At 38.1% G+C, this 22569-nt stretch overlaps 3 protein-coding genes across 3 annotated transcripts; 1 reads left to right on the forward strand and 2 right to left on the reverse strand.

Moving 5' to 3' along the window:
* The first annotated feature begins 1403 nt into the window (after positions 1-1403).
* On the forward strand, positions 1404-7842 carry LOC141667236 (U-box domain-containing protein 13-like). Its single transcript, XM_074473645.1, has 4 exons — positions 1404-1974; positions 4290-4406; positions 4722-5153; positions 6233-7842. The coding sequence occupies exons 1-4, from the start codon at positions 1699-1701 to the stop codon at positions 7481-7483; spliced, it is 2076 nt and encodes a 691-aa protein (XP_074329746.1). The 5' UTR covers positions 1404-1698; the 3' UTR covers positions 7484-7842.
* A 50-nt stretch (positions 7843-7892) lies between these two features.
* LOC141665952 (uncharacterized) lies at positions 7893-8483 on the reverse strand. The gene has a single exon (XM_074471938.1). The coding sequence runs from the start codon at positions 8481-8483 to the stop codon at positions 7893-7895; it is 591 nt and encodes a 196-aa protein (XP_074328039.1).
* Positions 8484-21837: 13354 nt separating this feature from the next.
* LOC141665953 (uncharacterized) lies at positions 21838-22356 on the reverse strand. The gene has a single exon (XM_074471939.1). The coding sequence runs from the start codon at positions 22354-22356 to the stop codon at positions 21838-21840; it is 519 nt and encodes a 172-aa protein (XP_074328040.1).
* Positions 22357-22569: the final 213 nt, after the last annotated feature.

A 22569-nucleotide genomic window follows, 5' to 3' on the forward strand; every position in this document is an offset into this window, starting at 1 on the left:
AAGTAGAATCGAGTACCGAAACACGAGAGCAGTCAAACGAGGGTCTTGAGCTCACGAACCCTAGTATTAACTACAACCTAATTTTCTACCCATAGCAGTTACACTATTTTGTGAGGCATATCAGGCGTGATATACATTTTGAAGTTGCGTGTTAGTAGCTGATATGAATATGAAACATGCATATCGGGTATACATTTTGAAGTTGCATGTTAGTAGTTGATATGAATATGAAATATGCATATCGGCATACATACGTATCAGGTGATGATATACATAGAACATGCGCATCACTCTATTTAAAAAAAATATATAGGCAACACGATTTAGCATGGGTAACAGGGCTAAACACCTTATTAATAAAGTATGTTCTTTATTATTGTTGATTAAAAACTTAGCTATAAATAAAATATTTGAGGCAGTGTTAAATTTGGCCTTAATTTTAAAATGAATAATTTTTTTTTGTTCCAATTTACCTCCAATTTTAATCCTGTTCATAATTGTTCTTTCTCTATCATCTACATCTTTCTCTAGTGGCAAGATTTTCATTCATTTACGTGCGAGTAACATTAAAAACAAACATGAAGGAATTCGAGAAAGTATGGGGATCGAAAGTTAATCGTATTCGTAGTCATTTTCTGAATATAGTTTGGTGTTTAAAATTTTCTTTGGGGTAAATACAATTTGGTATATGAATCGGAAGACATTTCAATTTCACATCCAAATTCCTAGTGTTTTTTTTTACTCGCAATTTACGCATCAATTTGTTCATGGACAATAGATTGTGGATCAAGTACAAAACACAAACTACAAAAATTGGTTAAGCAATTTTGGGAAGATGATACAAACATCTACAAACTGTTTTCCATCCAGGATTTATAAAGGCACATCTCCGCTCCGTGATCTGATTAATTTTACATTCACGTGTCACTGGAAATTGTGCGAGATTTGTACTTATTCATCATTAACCATTTCAAAGTGGATTTTAGGTCAATCCTATTTGAATAATACCATGAGCTAAGATTTGTTTGAAATTTTTTTAAGTGATCATATTTTGGTTTGTTTCAAATTAGTATTGATTTTTGCATATATTTTGTATTATTCATTTCACTTTTTACGCATCCTTACACGCACACACAAGCTGAGGGTTTTTCGGGAAATAATCTCTTCATTATTTCAGAAATGAGGGGAATACTAAATACATCTTACCTTTCCCAGATCTTGCATTAAACGGGATATACGGGATATGTTTATTTTCAGTTTAGTTTATAATTTTTCTTTCATTTTTCGCTAATTTCGTAAGAAGATCAGAATGTCCAAAAACAACTACTAGCAATTTTATAATCATGTAAATCAATTATTAAAAGCAGAAATAGTAATTTATTACAGCATAGTTGCTGAAATAAACATGATCTCTAATTTTCAGGACAACTCTCATTCAACCGTGCCTGCCACAACATGTCTTTTTCTCTCTACACTCGTGACTCTTTCTCCCACTTTCTCCCCACAATTCATTTCTCTCTCTAACGCCGGCGACATTTCCGGCAAGCCTCTCCGATCACCGGAAAAACAACCTTTTCAAAATCTATATCTACACACACTTATACTCACGATGTTGGCAACTAATTATACTAGCTAGTCAATCACCTACAAAAGTCAAGTCATTTAGATCTCGAAAATCGAGGAGAAAAGCAAGTGAGTATGGAAGACGATGACGCAGGACGAGCTGTCGTTAAAGAGATGATAGAATTAGTTAGTAAAATAGCGGAGATATCGGATTACAGGTCTAGTGTGAAGAAACAGTACTGTAACTTAGCCAGGAGGTTAAAATTGTTGACGCCGATGTTCGAAGAGATTCGAGATAGTGAGGAGAAGATTAATCGAGCTTCGGTGGATGAGTTAAGTAAGTTGAAAGAAGCAATGTTGTTAGCTTTCGAGTTGTTGCAATTTGGAAGCCAAGGGAGTAAGATCTATATGGTGCGTATCTGTGATTAGTATTTTATTGCGGTTATTTTTGTCTTTAGTTTTGTTAGTTTGATTGCGTAATTAGTTTGGTCGGTTTTTTTGACTTGGATTGACGAAATGATGCATTTTCGTATTACTTTGTTTTAATGCGATTTTGTTTTCCCTAATTGATTATTAGAAATAGTGATTGTGCATTTTGGTATTCGTTTCATGCTTGATCGTTTCATTTAAGTAGTCAATACATAGGAATCTAAGGGTGATGGTTTTAGTAAGTTATAAAAGCAATACCTTGGTTTATGTTTTGTTTGATCAAGTGAAGCGAGTTTTTATATAAAGATAGATCTTTTAAAACTATTAAGAGTTGCTAAGTGCATCTAGTCTTTTGGGAGGGTGTATAGGCATAGCACTAGACTTTTCATTGTCCAAGGGTCTTTCAATTTGTGTTGCAGCTGTACATAATGACTAATTAGTTAGTGATTGCTGTTACTTCGGTTTGAATTTCGTTGCTTTTCTGTATATGGTTCATACGACTCTGATTCAAACTTTGGGTTCATCACAACTGATCTCTGTGTTCACTAGTCAAATTTCTTTATATGTATATCATAATTTATTTTATATTCATTCGTGTAAGTATACAATCACTACTTGTTCCACTAGTCTTGGAAGTTGCTGTAACCAACAATAATAGCTCTCTGTTATACTAAGACATTAGATGAAATGAAAAGTTCAGTTAAGTTTTAAACATAAAATTCAAATGGTAGCATCTACTAGCCATATCTTTTGAGGTCACTCTGATCTAGATATATATGCAGCTTAGGATTATGAAGTCCATTAATTTATGATATAGCTATTGGTTCGGGAATTACAAACTTAATTAAACTTGAATTGAAATTTATTCGAATCATGTTTTCCCGTCAGACTCATATATTTTGTCCCAATTCCTTACCATTACATATTCAAATTTTTTAAATTTGACTATAACTTGATCATGTTACTTACTGGGGGATTGGACAACTTATTTCACCTTGTGAGTAACTCTTAGATACTGTAAGCTGTGTTGGCAACATTCTTTCATCCGCCTGGCCTTTTCCTTGTAATCTTCTATTCGTGGACTAGTATGCGTTTAGTCCTTTGGTTGGCTGCTACTTTTTTTCTGTGTTTTGTTTTACTCGGAAAGGATCCACAGATCTTTTAGTATCTTCCTTATTTTTAGTTGAATAAGTGTACAAAGAGTTTCACATAGGTAACTTCTACCATCAAGCTTTATCACATTTTATACCAGATATTAGTTTCAGTTGCCAGCACACATCTTTGTCTGGGTATTGCCTGCCATACACTGGTACGTTAGAAAAATTCATAAAACATACTCATCAATAAGTTTCTTAGGCCATTAGGGTCTCTAGAATCATAAATTTGAAGGTAATCTTTTTTCCGGTTGCATATCAATATATCATAGTTTTCTTTGTCTCTTTTAATATCACAGTATTTGTAATTATTTACCTAACAAATACCTATTATTAAAATATTAATATGAATACACCCGTGGGTCACTTCTTAACAATACTTAAAAAAAATTATTTTTTGTTTCTTTTGAATTTTTTTGTGGGTTCTGTTTTGGTTCATTTAGAGCATCTCCAACGCTCCTCAAAGGTTCAACAAAATTTTAGATGATGATTTTTTAGCTAACAGGTTTACATTTTACCCTTGGAGATGCTCTTATGGGTCTAATTATATGATATAAATTTAAATTATTACCCAAAGTATCCAAGAACCCCTCTTCTCAAGGCATGGATCTGCCTAATTGTTTGGCTGACTCTCACCTGCCAACATTATTTTTTTGTGGGTTTGTTCTGGTTCATTTATGGGTCTAATTATATGATATAAATTTAAATTATTACCCAAAGTATCCAAGAAGCAAGAACCCCTATTCTCAACGCATGGATCTGCCTAATTGTTTGGCTGACTCTCACCTGCCAACATGTTTCTTTATACTTTTCATGCCAATAGTTGGGAAGTGTTGGGCATGCAAAATAGACAGCATGTGCCCCATTATGTATTTCTGAAGTTTATATCTCTAAACTTGTTATCTATATTTCCTTTTTCTTAAAGAGAGAGTAATTTCTGATTAATAGCAGGAGCTTTAAACCTCTATAATTAGAAATTTCCTCATAGGAGAAGTAACTTCTCTGAAGCAGAGATACTTATTCATATCATCACCATGTTTGTTTATTAACTGTCTATGGTTGTTCTCCTTCTTGCAGATAATAACTAATATAGCAACAATGTGAAAATCTAACAGGTTTTTTTTTCTTTTGCTCTGCCGACAGGTTCTGGAAAGGGAAAAAATAATGAAAAATTTACAGGAAGTGACAGTTCAGTTAGAAAATGCTTTGAGTGGGATATCGTTTGAGCAACTTGATATATCGGATGAAATTCAGGAACAGGTACTAGTTGTCTGTCTAAATTGTGTTAGATAACAATATATCGTTCTGAATACCGAGAAGGCATGCCTTGCATTTCTTTGTATATTTGTTGTTGTCAACTTCAACTAATATCTTCAATTGTGAAGCCTTGAATTATACTTGGTAATCTTGGGGTTAAATAAATTATTACAAAGACTACAAATGTGGTGATCACAAAAATGGATTCAAAGTAATATAGTGTATACTGAGTGGGACCTCTATAAATTGAAAAAGTAAGAGGCTCAAAGGTTTAATTTCGTTACTTTAAATAACTTTTCCTTTCCAATTTGTCTCCAGGTTGAGCTGGTTCTTGCCCAGTTCAGAAGAGCCAAAGGAAGGATTGATGGACCTAATGTTGAACTGTTTGAAGATCTATTATCGCTTTACAACATGAAACCTGATGCTGTTGCAGATTCAGCTGTCCTAAGGAGATTAGTAGATAATTTACAGCTAAGTGGAATAACTGATCTCACACAAGAATCACTAGCTTTGCATGAAATGGTTGCTACTAGTGGAAGCGATCCAGGGGAGAGCATTGAAAAGATGTCAATGCTACTAAAAAAAATCAAGGATTTCGTTCAGACAGAGGATCCAAATATAGATTCTCCTGTAATGGAAAGTGGCAGTGTACAAGCAGCTACCGACCGAATTCAGAAAATACCTGAAGATTTCCGCTGTCCTATATCTCTTGAGTTAATGGTCGACCCGGTCATTGTTTCAACAGGACAGGTACACCTCTGCTAAATTTTGGTCTTCTTATAATTTCTGTGATGCATAACATCATAACAGAATTGACAATGTAAAGTCACAAATCTATGAGAAAAGGTCCTCGAACCAGGTTCCGGCCGAATCCAAGTTATCAAGATATGGATAAGCACACTTGCATTGTTCACTAAAACTTTAGTTAAACAAAGTTTTTGTTCCCTATGAAGCACCTAATTCCTGGCAAAGATAAGCTCAGTATCTACTGGACTAATTACATCACATTGTAATGTATGAACTTCCGTAAAAAGCTTTTGCTTGACATCATCATGATCGAGTGTCCACTTGCTATTTTCTAGGTCAGGAGTTTGAACCGCTCGTACGTTACATCGTGTGGGCATTTACACTCGGTACCTTTTTATGATCTTGTTAGAATAACAAAATCTTGTTGAACCTTTAAAAGCCCAATTCCCAAAAATGCAGCAGAGGCTATGAGATTTTATTACACAGAACTTTGCATTGGACAAGTTTTCTTTTTCTGTTTTGCAAAAAGAGTTGAAATCAATCTGTCATATGGCTATTTCTAAAGCGGTTGTTTGATTCCTCTTACTTCTGTGTAATGTTTTAGAGGGTTATTAATATTTTAGCCATAACAGTAGTTGCCTTTGTACGCATAAACCATAAGGTTTTAAAAAGCGTACTGGCGTAATCTTGATGTTTTTCATTTCTAGACCCGTACCCTTTTTCTAGAATTTTATTCCAAATAGTACCCTTATTTCAAAATGGAAATATAACCCCAAATCAATTCCGTAAAATAGCAGGACATTGGACAAATAGTAGAAAGAACATGTGGAACTATATATTTGTTTTGTGGTGAAGAAAAATTTTAGAAGAAAATTATAGAAAAAGGTTCGGGTATACAAGAGACTAAAATCAGGGCACAAATGTACGCTTGTAAACTTAGAAAGTTAATGTGTACGGACGTGAATACTGCTAGGGCCAATATGTAAATAATTATATTTGGTATGTTCATCATCACACAATAGAAATTTTTATTCAAGATTAAAGTGTTCACTCTTAACAATCCTTACTATAATCTGCTGTAGACCTACGAACGGTCTTGCATCGAGAAGTGGCTGGAAGCAGGGCATGGCACTTGTCCCAAGACACAACAAACTCTTAGTAGCCTCTCTCTTACACCCAACTATGTCTTACGTAGTCTCATAGCCCAGTGGTGTGAAGCAAACGGGGTTGAACCCCCCAAACGATCAGTTCGCCTCAGTAAGACTAAATCTGCATGCACACCTGCTGAACGTTCCAAGATAGATACTCTCCTTCACAAACTTACATCTGTAAACCCTGAAGACAAACGGTTTGCAGCAGGTGAAATCCGCCTTCTTGCCAAGCGGAATGCTGATAATCGGGTGGCACTTGCTGAAGCTGGCGCCATTCCATTACTTGTAGGTCTCCTTTCAACTCCAGATTCACGCACCCAGGAGCATGCCGTTACTGCACTCCTTAACCTTTCCATTTGCGAGGAAAACAAAGGAAGCATTGTATCTTCTGGTGCAGTTCCTGGTATAGTTTACGTGTTGAAGAAGGGAAGTATGGAAGCAAGGGAAAATGCAGCCGCCACCTTGTTTAGCCTTTCAGTTGTGGATGAAAATAAAGTTACTATTGGTGGTTTTGGAGCTATTCCACCGCTTGTGACATTACTAAGTGAAGGCAACCAGAGGGGGAAGAAGGATGCTGCAACAGCACTGTTCAATTTGTGCATATACCAAGGTAACAAGGGGAAAGCCGTGAGGGCTGGAATTGTGCCCACATTGATGAAGTTACTTACAGAACCCCAAGGTGGAATGGTGGACGAGTCGCTAGCCATTCTAGCTATACTGGCTAGTCACTCTGAAGGGAGGGCAGCCATTGGAGCTGCAGAGGCTCTGCCAGTCTTGGTTGCAGTCATTGGCAGTGGGTCTCCAAGGAATAAGGAGAATGCAGCTGCTGTTTTAGTTCACCTCTGTTCTGCTGACCAACAATATTTGGTAGAAGCTCAAGAACTTGGGGTGATGTCCTCATTAATTGATTTAGTGCAAACTGGCACTGATAGGGGTAAGCGTAAGGCTGGACAGTTGCTTGAGCGTATCAAGCAGCAGAATCAGGCTCCAACGCTAAACGAGTCTCAAGCTCAGGTGCTAAACGAGTCTCAATTTGAAGCCCCGTCTCCATCTCTGGTTCTCACGCTGTCTCCATCTCTGGTTCCAGCTCCGACTCCATCTCTGGTTCCAGCTCCGACTCCTTCTCTGGTTCAGAACCAGCAGTCGCGACCATCCTTATCTGCACATTTTGTTGATAGCTGATACCTTACCTATCATGTTGGCTTGTTTCTAGGTTTCATCAAGTTATTCCAGGGCATTCTGTTTGACAAGTTTCTGCTGGAAAATCATCAGCCTCTTCTATAATTTACAATTTTCTTTTTCTTGGGTTTGAATTGTGAAAAGATATATGGATAGCCATCAAAGAAGGAAAGGTGAAAGACGAGAGGGCTAAAACATGACATGTAATTGGGTGTGCCGTTGTAGTAGCACGTGGATCCAGAAGACCTTTTTATGTTTTACATATTTTGGCCCGTTTACAGAAAGAAATGGAAATTTGAATTCCCTTTGCTAATTTGCAAGTTTGCAAAGAATAGAATTATAATTCATAGATTTATGTGATACCCAACCAATTTTTTTTTTTTTTTTTTTGAATAAAACGTACTTGCTTATACTAATTTAAATCCAACTCAAGGTTACATGAAATAAAATCTGGAGCAGCACTAAACCACTCCGTAGGACCTGACATAGAATATGCAGCTTGTGCTAATACATGAGCCACACTATTCGCAGATCGACTAGCAAAAACAATCGACACTTCCTTAAAGTGTTTAAGACTACTACTACAAGTTTCAACAATAGTATCAAAGTTTGATCTCCCTCGATCCCTCTGAAATGCATCCACTAGTAGCTTGGCATCTGATTCAAAGATGCACTTTTCTGTTCTCCATCCTCGAATCCATTCTAGAGCTTCTTTCAAACTGCACGCCTCCGCCTCTCGCACCTGTGCAGTTCCATGCAATACATTGCATCTTGCTCGAAGAAAACGGCCTCTGCTATCACGAGCCACACAACCAATCCCAACGTTATTGCCTCCTGCACAAAACGATGCATCGATATTTATCTTTATCCACCCTTCCGGTGGTTTCACCCATGTTTTGCAGTGTTCAGTAGTCACACTCCGGTTTGCACCCTCTGAGGCTCGAGCACGTTTCCAATCAGCCACCAAATTAAGTGCCATGGCCTTAATACCAAAAGCAGACATATGGACTCTCTCCTACACCCATTTATTCCTCCTCGTCCATAAACTCCAACACATCAGACCCACCATAATCCATTGTTCCCGTGTACCCACTTCAAGCACTCGTTTAAGAATTGACATGACAGTATCATTTTGTATGACCCTGACCACATTTTGCAATCCCACTGAACTCCATACTTCTCTTGCAATACCACAAGTAAACAGAACATGTACTGCATCTTCTACATCTGCATGACACCAGGAATAACAAGAAGAAACATTCACCATTTTACTCCGCAAAGCCATTGCCGTTGGTAAGACATTAATACATGCCCTCCATAAGAAATTAATCATCTTTCCCGGTATTTGCAAACCCCATATCTTCTTCCAAAAGATTCGATCCAACCCTGCATATTCACCTCGAATTTTCCTGTAGCAACTTTTAACAGAGAAAATTCCTTTGTCTTCTAATGCCCAATACCACGAATCTTCTTTACTCTGTATAGGAAGTGGTATTTGTAAAATGAGTCTCCTATCCCGTTCATTGAACAAATCTGAGACCACCTCCACATCCCATGTTCGTTGAGTTTCATCCATCAGATTCTGCACCTTGATATCCTGTAACTGTTCATATGGTTCCGTTGTGATATACCCATCATCCAGAGCAGGAAGCCAAGGCACCTTCCATACTGTAGTCGTCAAACCATTACCAATCCTCTTACGTACCCCCCGCTTCATCGTTTCCTGGGTTTCCATAAGACTCCGCCAAAGATAACTTGGATTTGAACCAAGTGAAGCATTTAAAAAATCTGAATTTGGATAATAACGTGCCTTCATGAGTTTACTAACCAAAGGGTTGCTCTCCACCATCAGCCTCCATGATTGCTTTGCCAACATCGCTATATTAAATTCATTCAATTTCCGAAAACCCAACCCCCCTTCTTCTTTGATTGTGCACATTCTATCCCACGATAACCATTTAATCCCCCCATTCGTTTCCCCCTTCCCCCACCAAAAGGCGTTCATGCGTTTTTCAATCTTGTCAGAAACTGTATTAGGTATCAAGAATAACTGCATCCAAAAATTAGGTATGGATTGCGCTGCTGTTTTGAGCAATGTAACTTTCCCATGTCTTGATATTATTTGATTGTTCCAGTTCTGTAATTTGTCATCCACCTTTTTTACCAGGAAGTCAAACTCCCCTGCCTTATTCCTTCCAACACGCATTGGAACCCCCAGATATCGTCCAGGTGTTTCTGTTTCTCGAACACCCAGTTTATGACAAACCGCATTCCTACATTCCACAGTCGTGTTAGGCGAGAATGTAACCACTGACTTGTTATAATTCACCATCTGACCTGAATTTTGTTCATAACGATTCAATATCCCTCTCATTACCCCTGCTTCACTTGCATTTGCACGAAAGAAAAAGTAACAATCGTCGGCAAATAGTAAGTGCGATATTGTTGGTGCCCCTCGTGCAACCGTACACCCATGTACCAACCCGACCTGCTCACTCCTTCTAATCATGGCACTTAACCCTTCCGCACACATTATATAAATATAAGGTGAAATAGGATCACCTTGACGTAATCCCCTTTGAGGCACAATATTACCAAAAGCACCATCCTCATGTGAGAAGCTATAAGACACAGATTGCAAGAACTTCATTACTCGAGTTATCCACAGCTCATGAAACCCGAATTTTACCATCATGTTGTAAACGAAGCCCCATTCCAAGCGATCATACGCTTTAGAAATATCAATTTTTAAAGCAGCCAATCCATTTTTACCTTGTGTCTTCCTCTTCATGTAATGATTTACTTCAAAAGCTAACATTGCATTATCCGTAAGTAATCTCCCTTCTATAAATGCACTCTGCCTATCAGATATAATTGATCCCAAGCACATTTTCAATCTGTTAGCCATAACCTTAGAAAGAATCCTCACCAATACATTACAAAGCGAAATGGGTCTAAGATCAGACATGGTTTGAGGCACTTTCACCTTTGGAATTAAGCAAATTACCGAATGATTTATACCATCAGGAAGAACACCTGTGTCTATGTACTGCTGACAAAACCGGACTACATCATCACTCACCACACTCCAAAAAGATTGAAAAAATGCAGGATTAAGCCCATCCGGACCTGGTGATTTGTCCGGATGCATAGAAAAGACTGCACTTCTGACTTCCTCTCGTGTAACCTTAGCTATTAAATCGTTATTTTCTGCTTCTGACACCCGTTTTACAGCCTCCCCATCTGCAATATTTCCATCCTCACCCGATGCAGTAAACAATTGAGAAAAGTACCCCTCTACAACCTCCTGAATCTCCTGTTTCGTTTCTCTCCAGACACCATTTACGTCCTTGATTCTTTTCATGCGATTAGACTTTCTTCTCCCAGACGCATACTTATGAAAAAACCGTGTATTATTATCCCCTTCCCGTAACCAAAAATTTTTTGCCCGTTGCTTCCAGTACACCTCCTGTTTCTCCAACAGATTCATGTATTGCCACCTAACTTCATTATACAGATTAATCCCACAAATATCTCTTCGTGAACGAAGTTTTCTCAGCCTTGCTCGATACTCCTTACCCTGTCGCTTGTATTCTGAAGCTAAGCCACCTCCCCACTCCTTCAAACGGACAGCACATAAATTAATTTTATTCACAATATCCAGGCCCAATGCTTCATTCCACCCATTCCGAACCACCAACTCACACTCCTTTTCACGTAACCATGAGTTCTCGAATTTAAATCTGCGCTCCTTTACTTGATATACCTGCTTATTCAAATTTAAGAACAACGGCAAATGATCAGACGTAGCTACTTCCAGATTTTGAACCTCCGCTTGTGGAAATAGACTGCACCAATCTTGATTTGCTAAACCCCTATCGAGTCTCTCTTGAATCCAGTTCGGCTTACCACGAGATTTTTCCCATGTATACTTATCCCCCACGTAGCCTAAATCCCTCAATCCACACTCATTTACTACATCAACAAAACCTTGAATCAAATGAAACGGATGAGGTCTCCCCCCTCTTTTTTCATCCGCACTCATCATATCATTAAAGTCCCCGATAATACACCATGGAAGATTCGATCTACCCGCCAAATCCTTCAATAAATTCCATGATTCTTGCCTTCTTCCCCGCTCCGGACAACCATAAAAACCAGTATATCGCCATCGCCCAACTTGCTCGTTTACCACTTCGAAATCAATGTAATGGGTGCCCCCATCTTTTATCTCACACCCTCCTTCATTCCTCCAAATTAACGCCACTCCACCACTATGGCCTTGAGCATCAACCGACCAGCAATCAGTATAATTCAGAGCTTTACATAAATCACTTATTTTTTTCTTTTTTGATAAGGTTTCTGATAGAAAAATAATACTAGGTTTTATTTGTTGGGTAAGCTCTTTTAAAAACCGAATTGTACGTGGTTTACCCAGCCCACGACAATTCCACGATAACAGACTCATTGTTGTAGGCGGGCCTGCACAACAGGTCCCGCCTCTAGCAAGTTTTTTGGCCCGACATTAGATATATCCAGCCCATTTGACTCCACATTAATTATCGCACTTGTATCTACCATAACATCCTCATTCCCCCTCTTTCGTTTTGAATCCATGACAACTGTCTCATCCTCACTTATGTTCCCGCTCACCTCTATCCCTTCCATAATTTTAGCACTCAAATTATGTTGTCCACTCTGTTGAGAACACTGGCCAAACCGTATTACACCTGTCTCTCCACTAACTTCGGTAATTCGCCCGTCTATCTCCATGAATCTCTCACCCATATTTTTCGCCTGATCCGCACTACCTGGTACCTGAATTCCACCGGAATTCGAACGCCAATTCTGTCCTCCATCCCCACCATTACGTAACCACCGAGCTCCGATATTCTGATTCTTCCCCCCCCTAGTAGGAGCTCGTAACCACGTCCCATATGACCTCTCGATAGTCTTATCAGGATTCGCATAGACAATGCCACAATCTCGGTCAGAATGTCCAAGCAAACCACATACAAAACAAAACGTACTTAATCGTTCGTATTTAAAATTTATCCATGACCATACACCTCCCTCCCTCTTGAGCTTCATTCTTCTCTTAATCGGCTTATCAACGTCCATTATAACACGAATACGATAGAATACTTTCCACCCTCCATGAATATTCTGAGAATCAGCCTTCACAAAAGTTCCCACATAGTTCCCTACATTTATCGTTGGGACATAGGTTCCAGCTCGTAATCAAACGAGGTGGCTCGACAAATGAGCTTCAAGCTCGTTTAAGTGGGCTCGACTCGTCTCATTAGAGCCGAGTTGGGACATAGGTTCCGGCTCGTAATCAAACGAGGTGGCTCAACTAATGAGCTGGCTAGACTCGACTTGTGAAAATGTGAAAATAAATGAGCTGCATTCGGGGAGAAATTTAGACTCGATTAAGTGTAAAATTCAATGAGCGGACTCGGAGTCGTGTTCGAGCACAAATTTAGACTCGATAGTTAAACGAGTGGCTCATCTCAACTCGATTAAACAGAACTCGAATTACCCCCGACTCAAGACTCGATTACGAGTTCGACCCAATTTACAACCCTAGGATCAGTAATTGATGCCTTTAAAAAATTGCCAGGTAACATTTTGAAGTGGGCTTACCATTTGGGCCAACAGGCACACGGCGTACTCAATAATATAGATTGGGCCCATCAATAATAGCCGAGGGTGCACTTTACAATCAACAGCATGAGCACTTTACTATCAACAGCATGAGCATCTTCGAAAGATCAAGGCTCGATGCACAACGATCGGATCGGGATGGATTCGGGGACTTTATAAAATTAGGATTTTTGAAATCGGGTTGGATAGAGCTTTTTTTTTTAAATCAGGTCGGGCCGGGTTAGGCTGAATTGTGTTCAAAATAATTAGACCCGTTGACGGATTTTTTAAATAATTTTAATAATATTTTTTTTATTTTTTAAGTAATAATATATGGTTTTCGTATTTTTTTAATATATTTGTAAATTTAGACTTTAATTTATACCGACACAATCTTAATTAGAATTTAGAAAAAATTATTTATATTATATCTTAGAATAACTTAGAATTTTAAATTTATATCTCAATAATTCGATATTAATATTAACAAATGGTGTTCACGCACAAATAAAATATGTGTAACTATCAATTATTTAAAGAATTTATTAGAAATTTAAGACTTTTATTCGAAATTATATTCAATTATAAAATAAATTTGGATAAGGCATAATTTTTTCAACGTTCTATTCAAATATTTATTTAAAATCAGCATAAAATTTGGGCTTGTAACGGGCCCGATCAGGCCGAACCGGATTTTTATCCGGATCGGGACGGAGTTTTATCCAGATCTCGTCTAAATCCGGATCGGGTTTAAATTCGGGATTTTACCGGATCGGGTCGGACCAGGTTTTCACGAAGATATGTGGCCCATAAGGATTGCATGCCGGATCGGATCGGGCCGGATTTTTTCGGATCAGATTATTACCGATTTTTTTCCGGATGGGATCGGACGGACTTTTCTGATTAGGATTTTTTGTGCATATCTACTCTAAGTGCATTCCTTATACTAGCTTATAAACCGTACAATGCACACAATAATTTTTTTTTAATATTTTAGATATGTTAATTTACAATTTTATAGTTTTTTAAGGGAAAAAAGTGTTTGGGTCCTCACTTTAAAATTTGAGATTTATAATTTAATATTATTTAAAATTTTAATTTATTTTATTTTTTAATTAAATTATTATTATTATTATTAATATAATTTATTTATTAATTAACACGTATTGTTTCATCGTTTGGTTTGATTGTGGAAGATTGTCGTACTTTGCTTAGTGAATTACGTACTGTGTATTTAGGCTACTAACTTTATACCCGTGTATTGCACGGGAAATTTTTATTTATATTTTTAATGTGTTTGTTACATATTTATTTTGTATTTATATTTGTTTTTGAATTTTTATAAAACTTTATTTAAATTTTTCGTTACACAATTTTTTTTCATAAATGGTGTTATGTATTGTTTATAAAAATTATCTTCGATTGTATTTACTATATATTTTATTGAATACATGATTTTCACTTGTGTTTAATATAAATAGTGTTATTATTTTTTTCTCTAATTAATTATACATGCACACGATTATGTGCTATTTGTTTTACTTGTAATATTATCACAATTTCCATACACATATAAAAATAAAGTCAAATAATTTATATTGTTGTAATTTTTATGTATTTCATATTTAATATAAATAGTATTATTATTTCAATTTCTGAAATTGTTTGTCAACTTTTATATAAATTTTTAGTTGTAACTTTTATGTATTTTTAATGGTGTCCTTTTTTTTCAATTTTTTTAGTTTTAATAAAAAATCATTCTTTGTTTATATTTATATAAAATATATCTTCCTATTATTTTTCCTTTATAACTAAATATAAAAAAACCCCTTGACCAAATTATAACTTTGTTCTAATTTGTTAAATTATAATTTTATGTATAAATTAATAGCCTACATTATGCATATTAGGGTATTAGTTTTGTTTTTTTAAAAGAGTGTTAATAAACTTATAAAAATCTTCTTCTTAGTAAAGATATAGGTAGTGAGTCTTTAGATATTAAATAAGTTTAGTTGTTTGGTTAATGAGGACTGTGACGACTAAACCATCCCATACCTATCATATTATCTCCTTTACTCTATTATATATAAAGATATAATGTTAAACGTTCCGCTGATGCTCATTACATTGCAAGGACATCGTATTATCTCCCAGAACGTACTTTGGATGTTCATGATTTACCATCGGCATTTGCTACGATTGTGCAGGGGGGTTTGAGAAGTTAATGTAAACTCTTTTCTGTCAAAAAATAATAATAATATAAAACACTTTATTGACATAATTTGAAATTTAATTTTTGTTATTTAGCATGTTAAAAATTGAATCTGGCGTTATTGGTTATAGAACCTCGAACTTCGATAATACTATAAAATTATCATTTTTACTCCTATTATATATACAATATAATTAGGATACACATTCTATTTATAATTTTTTAAAAGATAATTGAAGCTCTCTATTTTATAAATTCGAATACATGCTCTGTTTACATATGTTAAAAAAATTCAAACTTTTTTTTTTTGTAAAATTAGGATATCTTAATTATTTTTAAAAACCAAACTATCTCCTTTATAATTTAGGATACCTATTCTACTTTAAATATATGTTACAAAATATCTTAATTATCAATATTTTCAATTCTATTACATGTAGAATAATATTAATATTTTAAACTAGATTTAAACAAGTACTTGATGGGTTTAGAACCCTCAACATTTGGTAGTACTTTAAAATTATCTCTCTTATTTGTATTATATAATATTAGTTTATAATCCGTGTAATGCATGGAATTTTTAAAAATATATTCTAAATTATTTTTATATAATATTTTTTGTATGTTTAAGATATTGTAATCTTAATAATGTAATGTCGTTAATAACAATTAAAATATTTATTTAATTGATCACATGTATTGTTCAGATTTAAGAAATAAATGTAAATTGTAAATTTTAACATTATTATTGTAAAAATTCGAATTTTGAACTTTTGATACAAAGCATAAATAGAAATTATCTTTAATATTAGTTCCCAGAGGATTCAAACTTTGAGTTGTTAATGGACCAGGAAATTGAGCTATTAATGAAAAAGACAAAACATAGAATATTAGTTTATATAAATGTAACATATGTTATTTATATAATAAATATCTAACGACTAATATTCTTTTGATAGTTGAACCAAACGATGAATAATTATAATACAGTTTTTATTTTGGTTAAGATTAAATAATATATGATTGATTACCTTATTATTATTTTTATTAATAATAATAAATAATATAAAAGTTTGTTGTTGGAACTTGGATGATGTACATATACAAATATTTTTTTTAAGAATGATAATATAAATATCCGTTGTTGGCGGGATTCGAAACTAGGAACTTGAGTTGTGCATTATATCCTTTATATAATTGGAGTAATGGTGGTTTTGGTGGTACATTTTGGTCGTCACACGGGTGGGTTGCAAGTGCTAAACTATAGCTATAATATAGACTATATTTATTTTATTTATTATATTATTCTAATATAATATCTAATAGCTGTATAACAAACATAATAGACAATTAATTAAGACATTGAACTATAATTATATATAAATTTTTTGACAATTAAAAAGCAAATTTCATTAACTTGAACATAATACACTCGGGACAAACCCCCAACCGTCGATACAACCAGATTGAAAAACAAATAACATACTAAAAATAATAAGATGATTTAGTTCCTGATTGTTTAATACACTGAATTTAAAATTTTTTGAAGTTAAAAACGAAATTAAAGACATTCCAAGCAATCCAAACTGCACCAACATCCTGAAAGGAACTGTTGTGGAATAAAAATCTGAGTACTTTAGTATTTAATGCTAGGGTTGGTGAGTTTCGAGCTTTAATGACTGCTCTTGCGTTTAGGACTATCGATCCTTGTAAGATGCCTACGTATCTATGTGTTGTAGAGAATCAAGCCAAAAACGTAGTTCTAGATTGAGGGGTAGAGCCCTTTATATAGAGGTGAGTCTAGGGTTAGACTTCTGTTGGGAGACTTGGTGGACAAGTCTCTAACTTAGATGGTGATTATGAGTCCCCTTGAGGAAGGAGATCCAGAACCTTCTATGCAGGACTTTGAGTCCGTTTAGAACACACACATCTCTGCTCTTCCAGCTGTATTGGGCCTAATCCATGAACAACTCAGGTTCGTGGACTTGGACGACCTCTGCTGGTAGGCTTGGTTGTTTGGGCTGTCATAGGCCTGTTACGAAACTTTGGACCAGACAGGTCTGCTATGAAGTTTAGACCAGACAAGTCTGTATTGGACTTTTCAGACAAGAAGCCCAAGCGTAATTAATGCGATATTTAATGTGTCTTTGGGATGTATTTTCTATCCATATCATTTGCCCCCCAACTTCCGTGAATACTGCTCGAGTTTTCATGGAAATTATAATGGTCTAATCGCGACTCGGGGTACTTTCGGCCCTTTTTGGGTATCGGCCCTTCATGGGTATCGGCCCTTCATGGGTATCGCCGCGTTATCGTAAAGTGTGGAGCGACCTACACATTTACAACGAATTATGAGTGTGATTATATACACTTAAGGCCCCGTGGAGGCTATTTGGATGGTGTTCAACACTAAATGGTCCTAATCGGGACTATAAAGCGAGCGTTTATCACCCCTTAACATTTGTCAAGGTTAATTATAGGGTGAAAGCTGCTAATTGTACCTAATCGGGGCTAATTGACCCTAATCGGGGCTAATTTCTATACAAATTGCTAATTAGGCTTAAAAAAGCCTAATTTTAAGCTATAATGCACTAATTGGCCTTAATCGAGACTAATCTGCCCTAAACGGGGCTAATTACGACTAATCAGTATGCATAAGACACTAATTACAAGAGTAAATAGGTTAAACGACCCTAATCTGGGCTAATTTCATCACATAAACCACTAATTTTCCTTAATTTGGTTTAATTATGCTTAATATATACTAATCGGCCCTAATCTGGGCTTAATTTCACTAATCGGCCCTAATCTGGGCTTAATTTCAAAATCCTGAAAATTTAAAAAAATTCAAAAATTTTCTGATTTTTTCTATTTTTTCAAAAAAATTCAAAAATTTTTGAAAGGGGGGCTCGGGGTCGAGGCTTCTGGTCAGCCACCTCCTGGTCGGCCAGTTCTTGGTTGGCCTGGAGGTGGTTGCCCAAGGGTTCCTGCCCCCCACTTTTGTTTTTTTGAACTTCTCGGTAAGAGTTCTAGGTTTCTACATACCTTATCATGCTCTTGTGGTCCTTGATTTTCCATGGAATTAATTTCAAAGTTGCCTTTGCGTTCCTCAGGGTTCTGCTATGGCTGTTTCAGCGAACGTTCTGTACTTGTCCTGATGGACGTTCCGTACTCGTTCTTGCTGAATGCTTTGTGTTCTATTGAACTTCCCATTTGTAGGGAGACTTATACTTTTTTGAACTAATCCAAACTTCTCTTGTAGGATGTTATGCACCCCAACCAACTCGTTCTCGTAGACATTCTAGTCTTCACGAAACTTGGTTATGTTGAGGATTATCGTTTTCGAGAAATTTCCCAAGGACCTCCTTAGAGGGTTTCCGGGATATCTTTTGAAGGCCTCATGGCTCTCCTTCAGGAATTTCTGATAGGCTGAAAGGCCTCAATTTGTTGACTGGTAGGCCAAGGCCACTACGGAGGTAAGTTATGGATGTCATGACTCTGATACAGAGGCTCCTAGTAGGCCAAAAGGCCTCCAATTGTTGCCTGGTCGGCCGGGGCTTCCCCGTACACAAATTATGGCCGTTATGGCTCTGATATAGAAGCTCCTGGTAGGCCAAAAGGCCTCCAATTGTTGTCTGGTCGGCCGGGGCTTCCCCGCACACAAGTTGTGGCCGTCATGGCTCTGATACAAAGGCTCCTGGTAGGCCAAAAGGCCTCCGATTGTTTCCTGGTCGGCCGGGGCTTCCCCGCACACAAGTTGTGGCCGTCATGGATCTGATACAGAGGCTCCTGGTAGGCCAAAAGGCCTCCAATTGTTGCCTGGTCGGCTGGGGCTTTCCCGCACACAAATTGTGGCCGTCATGGCTCTGATATAGAGGCTCCTGGTAGGCCAAAAGGCCTCCAATTGTTGCCTGGTCGGCCGGGGCTTCCCCGCACATAAATTATGGCCGTCATGGCTCTGATATAAAGGCTCCTGGTAGGCCAAAAGGCCTCCAATTGTTTCCTGGTCGATCGGGGCTTCCCCGCACACAAATTGTGGCCGTAATGGCTCTGATACAGAGGAGAACGTTTCCTTCTCGTACTCGTGAGTTCAGTTGAAAAGCTAATCTTGTCTTAATCCCTACTAATTTTGCTAATCATAATGATTAACATAATCATCCTTTAGTTAAGACTAATGACTTATATTTGGTTTTAGCCAGGCTTTTTTTCGGAGGACTGATATGATAAGCGGTGTCCTGCATCGCTTTTCTCGTCTATTATATCGTCTTTTATTGCCTTTCGATCATTTTTTCTCACTACTTTCGGTGTTCTTTAAACGAGGTACCTGTTAGCGCGAACCAGTCTGACTTATGACCTGATGTAGCAGGTGACCTTTTTCCTATAAAAGAAGATGAGAAGTGCTTATTTTCATTCACACCTTCATTTCTCAACTTCTCAAATTCTCAAATTTTCTCAAGCTCTTAACTCTCTTCAAGTTCTCAAGTATGTCAGGTGGACAAGGCCCTGTCAAGTCCTCTTTCTCCGAAAAGGAAGCTATGCATAAGAGGGCTACTCTACGCTCACTCCAAGGTATAGCTCTTGTCTCCCCCTTCTCAATTAATCGTTGTTCGAATAGTTTGAAGAGTATGTTGAACGAGGGAGCGGACGAGTACCCTAATACCGTCCATTTTGATGCATTCCATCACCGAAGTGACGTCGAGGAGATTGAGTCGACTTACTCATGGCCCGACTGCTTGAGGGTTCGTATAGCCAAGCCAAGTGAGAGGGCATGTAATCTTTGCCAGCAAAGGCTATTTTTGTTCAAGGTGTCCCTTAACTCCGGGCTAAGGTTCCCTCTGCACCCCTTCATTCCGAGGCTTCTAGCCAAGCTGAAGATCCATCCGTGCTAGCTCTACCCTAACAGGTGGTCTTTCATCATCCTATTCATAGTGAGATGCCATGAGTTAGGCATCCTTTTGAGTGTAACAATGTTCCGTAGCATCTTTATGTTGAAGGCGTCTCCTATGACTAGGCCTGGTTGGGTAGTGATTCAACACCGAGCCCACGTTCCTCAAATGGTGAACACCAGTTCCCTAAATGACTCAAACCATAACTTGAACAAGAAGTTTGTAGTTGTTGAGTGGAAGGACGGAGACTGGGGTGTATACTTCAGACGCGATTTTAGTAGCCCAGTCGATAGCTCCCACTTTATTCTCAACCTTTCTGATGCTGAGCTTCACGCCCGAGATCTTCTTATTAACGATGACGGGAGGACCCCTTATCGGGAGTTCGTGACGGAAGTCAAGCTTGTTGAGGCTGGCCTTAGCTGCCTCTCCATAGAGGGTATTTATCCTTATTTTCTATTACTTTGCACAAGTTTATTCATACATTTGTTTCTTTTCTTCTTATTTCAGCTGCTAAGGCTCTTGACGCCAAGCCAAGCCGAGCGGTGTTGTTACGGGAAGGATGGCTAGAGATGCCATCAAGAAGGCCAACCATATCCCAAAGGTCCCTGCCTTCCTCGAGGCGTCAGGATCTGGCCTTAAGAGGACCAAGGATTTTGACGGGAGTGCCAGGACTCCTTTCGAGCCCGGTTGGGGTATTTCTTTCAACGACTCCGTTTTCAGAAACCCGACCCTTGCTATTGAGTGGTCTAAAAATTGCATTACTCCTCCCGACCTCTTATCTGTCTCCTCTAGTGAGAAACTCCTCGAGGCTGAGATGTTGGGGTCTCATGCCCTCTATCAGGTGTGTTTCTACTTATGCAAATTTTCGCTTAAGTTCTCTTTTTCTTAGAACTTGGAAAATACTATAGGAATCACTCCTTGGGGGCTCGACCCTTTATCTCAAACTCATATTTTCTTTGACAGGCCAATGGTTATTTTACCGCGTCCTCTACTCAAGCTATCAAAATGAGAGGCGACTACCATGTACTGCAGGCTTCCATGAAGCAGATGACTATCTCTTCAGGAGAGTGGGAGTCTAGGGCCCATGAGGTGGAGGGCAAGCTTGCCATCATGGAGAAGAAGTATGCTAGCTCGGAAGAGAAGAGGAAGAAGGAATGGAAGGACCTCGAGGCTGCTTATCATAGATCCACTAGGTTCACTATAATGATGGATGAGCACGATGACGAGATGCGCCCCATTAACATGGAAATAGGTTGGAATAGGGGAGCCAAGATGCTCAAGGCGTATGGCCGGATGTGGTTGATCCAAGCCTTCTATCTTGCCCCTGGCAGATGTCTGTTATGGACCTATCTGAGCAACCTTACGGATCGAAGCCCTCGACTCCTCGTATGAGGTCCCAGTCAAGCTCCAGCCACTCGGGTTCCAGTTTCGGCTCCAAAGGCAAGGCCCCTTCAGGTAGTCCCAAGTCCAAGGTAGCCCTTCGAGGGAAGATGAGGGAGCCGATTCCAGGGAGCAGTGGTTCTTCTTCTGAGGAAGGCTCGGATGGAAAGGGGGAGGACTCTTCTGCTTCAAGAGGTCTTAAGCACTTCAAATACGGAATAACAAAGGACCTTTTATAAAAGAAGGCCTTCGTGCAACGAGTATCTCAGCGCTCTAATCGACAGCTTGCGTGCCTCTTGGGCATCATCGGGGAGCCACCCAGTTTCTAAGTGGGTCTTGATCGGGTCTATCCAACAGCTTGCCACACCAACCGGCACTATCAGATTTATGACATGAATAGTAGGGGTCTTCAAGACCTGGAAGTAAATACTTCTCGGATAGTTTTCGATTTCAGACAAGGCGAACTGAGACAAGGCATCCGCCGTAGTGTTCTCCTCTCTCGGAACATGTTCTGCGTACCATTCATCGAACTGAGTCAGTATTCCCTTTACGAATCTCAGGTACTTGGCCATAGTTTTATCTTTGGCCTCAAACTCTCCATTAACTTGAGCAACTACAAGTCTTGAGTCTCCGCAGACCTTCAGGTTTTTGGCCCTCACGGCTCTAGCCAAGCCTAAGCCAACTATCAATGCTTCATATTCTGCTTTGTTGTTCGTAGTCGGAATGTCCAACTTCAAAGCATATTCAATCATAAACCCATCAGGGCTTTGCAAAACTAGGCCTGCACCACTAGATTTTGTTTTGGACGCTCCGTCAAAATGGAGAACCAATACTCTTTTAAGGTTGTTTCTTTATCCTTCTCCTTCTCTCCTCCCTCCGGGGTTACTATCTCTTGCCCCCCCGACTTTTTGGTTGTTAATGATGTATTCGACCACGAAGTCTGCTAAGGCCTGAGCCTTGATGGC

The sequence above is a fragment of the Apium graveolens genome, chromosome 6 (genome assembly GCF_009905375.1).
Source record: "Apium graveolens cultivar Ventura chromosome 6, ASM990537v1, whole genome shotgun sequence".
NCBI lineage: Eukaryota > Viridiplantae > Streptophyta > Magnoliopsida > Apiales > Apiaceae > Apium > Apium graveolens.